Below are 9,457 nucleotides of genomic sequence, written 5' to 3'. Positions count from 1 at the left end.
GGCAATTATATGTGGCAGTCATAAATGTAAACTTTAAATTTTGCAGAAGAAGTACATATAACCACTTAAGCAGCTGGTTGACAGATGCAAGGAATCTCACCAATCCAAATACTGTAAGTTAAACGATATCTAAGATCTAAGCTAACCCCAAAAGGAAAGCCATTTGCTAGTGGGATTTTTGTATTTGAGTACTAAGAATGAGAATCTTTATTTTATTCTTAAATTAATTGAAGAAAACTTAACATTTTTTTCCAGTACTAATTACCCCAGGTCTCACATTTTATATTTGGTGTTTATTCATGTTTGTGGTTGAAAAAAAAGTTATGAATGGATGGTGATCTCATGTCAAGTGGAGACTATGAAATCTGAAACTACCACTTTAAAAGGGATCTGCATTAGTTTCATAAAATGTTACCATTGAAGGAACCTGGACAAAGTGTAGATCTCTCTGCATTATTTCTTACAACTACATGTGAATCTATAATTATCTCAATAAATGTCAATTAAAAGTAAAGAGTTCTTCATGCTTTAAAAAATTAGCTTCTTAGACTGAGAAGATACTGAGATTTTTTTTTAGCAGCCAAGTCGCCATACTAGACTCTGTAGTATAAACTAAAGATAAGTTTGGATCCTTGGCCCACAAAATGTTATAGTCTCGCAAGGAGATTTACCTGTGGGAATACAAATAACTGTGCTGAAAAGCAGAATGAAATATGAGTTAGAATAGAGTGACTGGTGTGCTGATGGGAGCCCAGGATGAGCACAAAAACCTGGCATCTGGAGAAAATCAGCTTTAGAGAGGCGGTAGGGGATTTGAGCTGGGATTTCAGGGATTTTAGTAGATGCTGTTGAGGGTATTTCAGGGCCAAGTAAGAAAAGGCAGAGGTGTGACTAACTCTGAACTTCTCCAGAACAAGGCCTGTGTCTCACTTAGCTTTGTACCCCAGCACCTAGCTGAGGCCCAGTTCAATAAATATGTAATCAGTGGTAACACTGGCTTTTATCAGGAAACAACAATTTAATTATATTGAGAGTCAGTTAACATGGTTTGCCTATTATGACAGGGACTATGCCTAGAACTTTCATATCCATCATTACATTATACTCGCTGTAAGTGTATAAACAAACCTATAGGTTGACTGAAGTAGGTTGTTGTCCTGCTTAACTATCTTCAATTACATTCAGATTAAAAGTTTATTGGACACCAGTTTTTGGAAGTGGGAGGGTTGTATTTTCACATGAAAAGAAGTTAATGGTTGTGGAAATTCCTTTTAGTTGAAACCATCCATTTCTAAAGTATCCATATCTGGATTAGCACATCTGTTTGGAAGGGGGAGAGTGGGTTTGTTAGTTGGTGTCAAATTATAGGCAGAAACAGTCTACTCATAAATCTGTCTCCCCCCCACCCCCCAAAAAAAACCAACAAAAAAACCCCCCACCTATTTCCCAAGACTGCACACTTATTCTTAGAACTTTTCGGAGCTGCCTTTAACTTTGGCCTAACTTCCACTTGTATAAAATGATTCCAAAGTGGATATAGTTGTATGATAGTTTGCCTTGGATTTGAATTCATTGCATATGTGTTTCTACTGACCTCAATGAATAAACATTCGTTATCAGTTGCTACAAACTTAGTCCTGCCAAGGATAATGTGGAGTAGTAGGACGCATTTGTCTGAAGTTCATAGTTTGAGTGTTAAACCTGGGTTCTAATGTCCCTTACCACTAACTCATTAACTGATCTTTGACAAGTCTCTGCCTTATTTGAGCCTTAATTTCTTTACCAGTAGCCTGAAGGAGTTGAATTAGTAGTTTGTAAACTTTTTGAGAGTCCCAAAAACTTGAAAATCTGATGAAAGCTACAAACTTCCTCTTCAGGAACTGTCCTTGTTTACAACATTTTTGTTTCATTCTGTGCTTTCACAGATCCCCTGGAGCTTGTCCATGGACACTTAGTAATCTTAAGTAGATAAATCATAATCTTTGGCCTAGTCCAGGTGTGCCTCATGGGCTATTTTGTGTTTGAATGGCTTGTAAGCTAAGAGTGTTTTTCACATTTTTAAACAATTGTCGAAAACAAAACGAAGAAGCATATATAAAGAAATCATAACATGGGACACAAAAACCTGGAATATATTCTCTCTGCCTATTACAGAAAGTTTGTGAACCCCTGGCCTAGAAGATTGCTGAGAATCCATCTTAATACTAATGGCTTCATGATTCTATAGTCCTGTCTGGTGGATAATTGCTAGTACTACTTTTTCTTATTAGGCCCACATGTTTTTTTCTATCAAGATTTTTTGATTTCAGAATTTTTATGGTTGATTTAAGTTGGTTGCTTTGTTTTAAGATGTCTTTCTTTTGGTCACACATTAGGTAATAATTCTCATAGGAAATAAAGCAGATTTGGAGGCACAGAGAGATGTTACTTATGAAGAAGCCAAACAGTTCGCTGAAGAAAATGGTGGGTTTAAGACATTTAATGGCTTTTTGGGAGGGTCACCCTTGGGAGAATTCCTAAGGATTTTGATCCTGCAAATTATTTAACAATTATTTTTTGATGCAAACTATTCAAATTTCAAGGATGAGGAAATTGCAAAATGTGTTTGAGAATTTATGAGTTGGGGGGAGGAGTACTATTATTCCCTCCATTTCACATTCATATTCTTTCATAAAATATTGAAAGCTGATGGGAAGCTTTAACTTGTATTCAGATGTTGCTAAAGAGAAATGTCCTTGTGAGGTAATTTGAAATGTCCTAATCAGTCTGAAATTTACTTTTAGGCTTATTGTTCCTTGAAGCAAGTGCAAAAACGTAAGTATGGCTAACATTAGATAATTTTCAAATACATGCAAATTTCTCAAATAGAACATAGATATGAAAAAATGTATAATGTATATATACAATTGACCCATAAACAACATGGATGTGAACTGCATGATTCCAATCATGAGGTTTTAAAGAAACATGTATGTTTTTATTGATTTTTAGAGAGTGGGTAAAGGGAGAGGGAGAGAGAGATAGAAACATGGATGAGAGAAACATCATGGATCAGCGGCCTCCTGTATGCCCCCTACTGGGGATCAAACCTGCAACCTGGGCATATGCCCTGACCACAGAACTGGTGACCTCTTGGTTCATGGGTCAACACTCAACCACTGAGCCACATCTGCTGGGCCATATTAGGATTTTTTTTTAAAATATATTTTTATTTCCGAGAGGAAGGGAGAGGGAGGGATAGATAGAAACATCAATGATGAGAATCATTGATTGGCCGCTCCCTTCACGCCCCCTACCGGGGATCAAGCCCACAACCCAGGCATGTGCCCTTGACCTGAATGGAACCCAGGACCCTTCAGACCACAGGCTGATGCTCTATCCACTGAGCCAAACCAGCTAGGGCCATATGAGGATTTTTTAAATTGACCTGTACAGTTCAATTGGCTGGCACAGTGGAAACCACCTAATTCAAGGGACAACTCCATCATTGGGAATTTGCATGTTCAGAGCAGATTTTTGATTGCGAGGAAGTCGGTGCCCCAACCCCCGTCACGTTGTTCCAGGGTCACCTGTACATAAAATGTATGAGACATAAATACCTAATGCTTATGGCTAGAGGAACAGTAAGCAATCCTTTGCTTCCTATTTGACATTTCAAAATAATATTTTTTTGTTACTTTACCTAAAAGATTCTACCTAGATTGCCCACTGGTAAGCCATGTTAATAAATGAAATTGTGTAAACATTTCAAGTGTTTGACTTTCACAACTGAGGTTGAGTTTGGCATCCTGGACTCAAGCTTGGTCAACCTACTTAATACTTCTGATCATGATAAAAAGCATGAGTTAAGGAAATACTCAATGTCTAAGGGTAATTAGAAGCATAATTAACATTTTCTAATTATTATCCCACTAGAGGCCCGGTACGCAAAAATTTGTGTACTCGCTGCCCGCAGCTGGCCCTGCCCCCTGCCCCTACCCACTCCCGGTTTCCCATTCGCCATAGGGTGATTGGTGCCTGATGGCCAGGGGAAGGGACTAAGAGGTCAGCTGTTCCCGCCCGCTCACCGGCCCTGCCCCTGTCTCGGGTGGCCATCAAGCTATCAGAGTCTGCCAGCCAGCAAAAGGGACTAAGAGGTGGTCAGTGTGTGTCATAGTGACTGGTTATTCCCAGTGGTTGTTCTGCCATTTGGGTCAGTTTGCATATTACCCTTTTATTATATAGGATGTCCATTTAAGTCAAAAATTCCTTGCATTGGTTAGAAGCTAGCTCCTTTTTTATTCATCTGTACTGTTAGTCCTAAGAGAATTGAAGTGTGAATATGGCTAAGCATGAATATGCCATCATCACATGATAAAAACAGTACAGTTCATGCTTGGCTAATCAGACTCTTCAGATCCAGGAATCATGTGTGCATGTTTGGAGATTTCATTTCTGGTAAAATATCATTACAGAAATGACCTATTTTAACTGTTATATTAATATGTTAGCATTTTAATGACTAGAATACATACAGTTATCAAATAGGGTTTGTAGAAATAGCTCAGTACTGTGTTTATATGCTTTCCACAGAAAATATTTCCCCATGTTGTTCTCTTAGCTCAGTCTTCTGGTAATCTCTTATTAGATAACAGTGGCTAAGTTGAAGACATCATGGCAGTTGACTAAAGTTTAGCAAAAGGTCAGTGTATAATGTCTTATCTTTTGTAGAAAAATGTGGTTCTCGAATAAAGTTGTCAATTGCCTCTTAGGGGAGAGAACGTAGAAGATGCTTTCCTCGAGGCTGCCAAGAAAATCTATCAGAACATTCAGGATGGAAGCCTGGATCTGAATGCTGCCGAGTCTGGTGTACAGCACAAACCCTCAGCTCCGCAGGGAGGCCGGCTAACCAGTGAACCCCAACCCCAGAGAGAAGGCTGTGGCTGCTAGTGACCTCTTTGCTGTGGCTCTCATTTGACCTTTCACCTCTGTCTGTTGGAAGCAGTACTTTTTACTGCCTCGTTGTCTTCTGTACATCTTACTGGGTTTAATTAAAAAAACAAAAGAAAAAACAACTCTGTTTAAAAACAGTTTAACACAATACTAAACTGCTAAACAACTAGGTGTAATCAGGTTATCAAAAGCAAGTAATCTCTCCTGCATGGTATATCTAGACTTTTTTTCCCCTTGATTGTCCTCATGTTAGGTATGTCACCAATACATGATTTAAACTGAGCACTGATGCTGGACTTCATGATTTTTACCCCTCCCTCTTTTTGGCAGGGCTTTGTCTCACTGTACGGTTTAATTTGATATCTTAAGCCTTTCTCCCCATCTTTAACTGTTCAAGTATGTCTGTTGTAACCAAGAAGTTTATTGCTGTGAAATGGCTTCTGGTGATAGAGAAGGGGTTCTGTAACTGCTTTGTTTTGTTTTTGTCAGATAAATTCCCTGTTGTGTGGGTGGCATTTTTCTTGAGGAGGTTTGCTTCTGTCTTAGCCTTGTACAGGGAAAACATTCACTTATCAGCTTCTCTCTTGTGCTTAATTAATAGCTTTATTTTTTTTTTACATTTTATCCTTTCTCTTTAGCAGAAAGTAAATATGTATAAATTTTGAAGGAACTGAACTAACAATACATTCTGTGTATATTATTTTAATGAAGAAAATAAATTGATTACTGGCATTGGAACAGTATAAAATACCAGTTTGTACAGTAAGACCTATATGTGACCATGTTACTCCCTTCCATTTCACACAAGGAAATAGACACAACTGCAGTTCACAAGTAATACTGGCTCCACCCATTGGTGCTGGCAATTTGGGGACATTATGCTGTAAAGAGCTCCTAGCGTGAGAGGATTAACACTAGCTCATCTTTGTTCATCTTTGCACTGTGGCTTACCTGCAGATTTTCTTAACTGTTCTTGTGCAATCAACAATGTGCAAACCTGCTTTTCTCTTTTTTGTAAACATTTTGCATTACAGGCTGCATTTCTTGCCTTACTGTATAGAAAAAGAAAAAAGGCTGGGTTTATTATTGCACATTTTAAGCTTTTATACCTTTATCTTCTTGGAATGGTTGAGATTCTGAACCATAGGTCTGCTGTTAAGGGATTTTAAATTGTGCATTTTTAACACTACAGTGAAATAATTTAAGATATCCCTTGTGTTCTTAAGTATGAAGTGCTATTTTTGGTCATGTTGGCATAAATTGTTTTATAAAAGGGAAAGTGTTTCTAACAGTGTTTCAATGTTTGTGCTGATACAAAGTAAGTTATTACTTGAGATGGTTTGGCCACTGAAGAATACAGTATTGCAAGGGAAACAATCTTATTTCTTTAGGTAAGAAACTTAGGTTTTACCAAGTTCTTTACTTCTATTGACTGATTTCTGAGGTTAAAGATCAGGCTGGGAATTCAGAAGTTATTGAAGTACAGGATAGGTAAACCTCGGTAGATTATATAAAATACACTCAGCTCAACTGCTGTGTTTAAAATACACATTTTAAATCCCTCTTTACAGACACTAAAGTAAAAAAAAAATACAACTTTCTGGGTTGTAAACATGGTAGTACCAGAGTATTGTATAGTCAACATTAAATTAAGGTAGCAATCACAAACTAAAGACCGTGGCTTGTTTAGGTGCAATACCCTGATTTCCAAAGTTAGTTACAGTGGGTCTTAATGTTTTGTGACAGGATTTATTCAGACTGCTGTACTCTTCATTTGATGTAACAAAATGCTATTAATCTGAATATTTGTAAATAAAGTACCTGTATCTAGATTAAATTAAAATTGTTTGTATTATTTTCTGAACTATGATAGGATTTCATATTTTCTTCAGGTAAACAATTATTTAGCGTAAGTTGTCAGTTTTTGCAGAATTATCCTTATTTGTTGGTAGAGAAGTCTAGTACATAGCATATAAATCCACATCACTGAGTTTTTATCTTTGTGTTTAGATCACACTTGCAGTGTTTTTAGTCAACCTTTTTCAGTGTGAGACCAGCACATTTGGTGCCTGATGGTGTTCTCCCTTCACTGTACTTGGGGCCAAATTCTGTAATTTTCATGTTTAATTCCCTACAATAAACTTGGGTGCTCAAAAATAAAGGAGCAAATTGTCATATTGTAACATTCATGTGCCAGACACTGGCAAGTGCACTTTGGAGAGAATGTGAAATTCTTTTAATTTTTAATCCATGAGAGTTTACTGCTTATGTGGTCACCTGCTTCTCTGGGTTACTCATTGCCCTTGCACCTATGAGGGAGGAGGCCCTCCTGCTTAGTAATTGGTGCTTAGTACCTGACATTCCACAATGTTCAAGTATTTTCCATGGATAAGTACTTGATGCAATAACCTTGATTTTTGGGGCGGGGGGGGCTTGATGATACATAATACTAGTTAGAGGTAATAAACTTTCTTTGGAAAAAAGTTTTGGAACCAGGTGTTTGGCTTGATACACTAATTACCTCACTTCTTTCATTCCAGAACACTCAAAGTTTTGAGAACTTGGTTGCCCACACAACTGTTTTAGGTATGATCTTTATTTGTGGTGGTTTGGTTCAGTTCACTACCCTTAAACAGAAGACTTAATGATTACCTTCCATTTCCTGTTTATTTGGGAATATAGAGAGGGTTCATGTGGTAGTTTAGAAAGAAGTTATTTTACCCTCACATACAGTACATGGAAAAAACAAGAAAATGTGTCCCTGAAAGATTTCGACAACTGAATAAGCCAGGATTTTAAGCATTTTGTTAAGATTTGTGAAAATCAAACCAAGAAGAATGTAAGTACAAAAGATACTACCAAATCAATTTTTGTTTTGGAATTAGATGCCTTCTAGAACTTGCTATGTACTATTCCATTGTCTTCATTGTACTATATTTATCCCATATCTTAATGGTCCAGTTGTAGCCAAACAACTTTTTAGGAATATAAACCTAAGTGATGAGGATTACTGCACTGTTCTTCTGTATTGTAGAAACATGGCGTAACTATGTGCTATGGATCAGAAGTTGTCTAGGGGGCCTAGAAAAGAGTCCTTGGAAATATTTTAAAACCTAATCTATTTCATGAGGTTTCATACTTCACTATCCCATGGGAATAATTCTGTTGCCACACACTTCATTATGACCAAGAGCTGCTATTCTTATTTTTAGAGAAATGTATTTCTATACCATGGAGTTGAGGCATTAGTTACAGTACTTCAAAAATTTTTAAGTCTGAACACAGTTTGAATTTACCCTGGGTCAGCTTCTCTACTTTTCCACCAAAGTTTTGGTCGAGGAAAAGAACCTGAAATGTAATAGTTTAATAATTGGTATTTCAAAAGATGAAACATATTCTCTGATAGGTACAACATACTTCAACCTCCAAACAAATAGGAAACTACTTGAAAGATTGTCATTTCTTAGAATTAAGGTAATAATATGATAGCTTTATTGTATAACTGTGAAATGTAAAGTCAGACGATAGCCCACATTTATTTTACCTTTTATTTTCATACGAAAATAGATTTTTAAGCAAAATCCAAAAATAACCTTTGACACTGAATGAAGAGGGGCCTAAGTATATTTTTTTGTTTGTAACTAAAGATTTTATCGCTTTATAGATTCCAATTTGCAGTTACATTCAGCATCGGTTTTATAATAGCACATTTCAAAGATAAAAAATAAAAATGCTCAGCAATCTAGAACCCTGTTTTAATTTATACAGCTGTTCCCATATGTGCACATGACTTACAAAAACCCTGGCCTTCATGGTTCAAGTGCGATAAACTACAGTAGAATTTCAGCATCTGAATTCACTGGATCTTGATAAAAACTAAGTGGCATTCCAACAATGAAGTTAGTGAGGTAGTGGAGGTCTTTCCTCAGATTTATGCAAGACAGTATTCCTCATCTGGCTGAACCATTTTTTCCTACAGTAAGACAAAGAAAGGATGAATTCTTGCAACAGTAAAAACAGGTCTTATATAAATTAACAGAACAAAGTGATACCATAAAGGCTAATAGGGAAAATATATATTTGAGTACTTCTTTGGAAAAATATTTTAAAATGAAAGTTGAGAGGTTACTTTTCTTAAGATTATAAGCTAAAATTCAAGATCTTCCAACTGAAAGTGCTGGTTAAAATAACTGTTTGTGGAGAACCGAAGATGGCGGCATAGGTTAACACCAGAGATTGCCGCCTGGAACAACCAAGTCAAATTAAGCTTGATCCAGGGAAAGGACAACGTCCAGAGCCACAGGAGGGCTGGCTGAGTGGAAATTCTACAACTAGGAGTAAAGAGAATATTATATCCAGACTCAGAGGCGGCGCAGTGCTGAAGTGAAATTCTGAGGTACGAGTGCGCGCGGAGCGGGGCTGGCGGCGCGGCGCGGAGGGAGCGGCGCAAACAATCGGGAGGGAGTCGCAGACTCTGAGCTCCAGATCCGGGCAAGTCGCTAGGGACGCAGACGGGAGGGGTGGG

General features: G+C 37.4%; 2 protein-coding genes across 3 annotated transcripts in view; one reads left to right on the top strand and one right to left on the bottom strand.

The window, feature by feature from the left end:
- RAB14 (RAB14, member RAS oncogene family) overlaps positions 1-7,089 on the top strand; it is a 23,307-nt gene extending 16,218 nt beyond the window's left edge. Inside the window, exons 5-8 of the mRNA XM_006773997.2 lie at positions 47-113; positions 2,376-2,463; positions 2,784-2,814; positions 4,752-7,089. Of these exons, the coding sequence (XP_006774060.1) occupies positions 47-113; positions 2,376-2,463; positions 2,784-2,814; positions 4,752-4,929 (364 nt within the window). The 3' untranslated portion in view covers positions 4,930-7,089. The remainder of the gene's footprint in view (positions 1-46; positions 114-2,375; positions 2,464-2,783; positions 2,815-4,751) is intronic.
- A 768-nt stretch (positions 7,090-7,857) lies between these two features.
- Positions 7,858-9,457, bottom strand: part of CNTRL (centriolin) — a 75,759-nt gene continuing 74,159 nt past the window's right edge. For both annotated transcript variants that reach the window (XM_006773994.2, XM_015570642.1), the window contains one exon: positions 7,858-8,905. The gene's annotated coding sequence lies outside the window, so the exon portion shown is untranslated. The remainder of the gene's footprint in view (positions 8,906-9,457) is intronic.

The sequence above is a fragment of the Myotis davidii genome, unplaced genomic scaffold (assembly GCF_000327345.1).
Source record: "Myotis davidii unplaced genomic scaffold, ASM32734v1 scaffold964, whole genome shotgun sequence".
NCBI classification, from domain to species: domain Eukaryota; kingdom Metazoa; phylum Chordata; class Mammalia; order Chiroptera; family Vespertilionidae; genus Myotis; species Myotis davidii.
The sequence above is the reverse complement of the archived record's forward strand: the minus strand, read 5'-3'. Positions and strand labels throughout refer to the sequence as shown.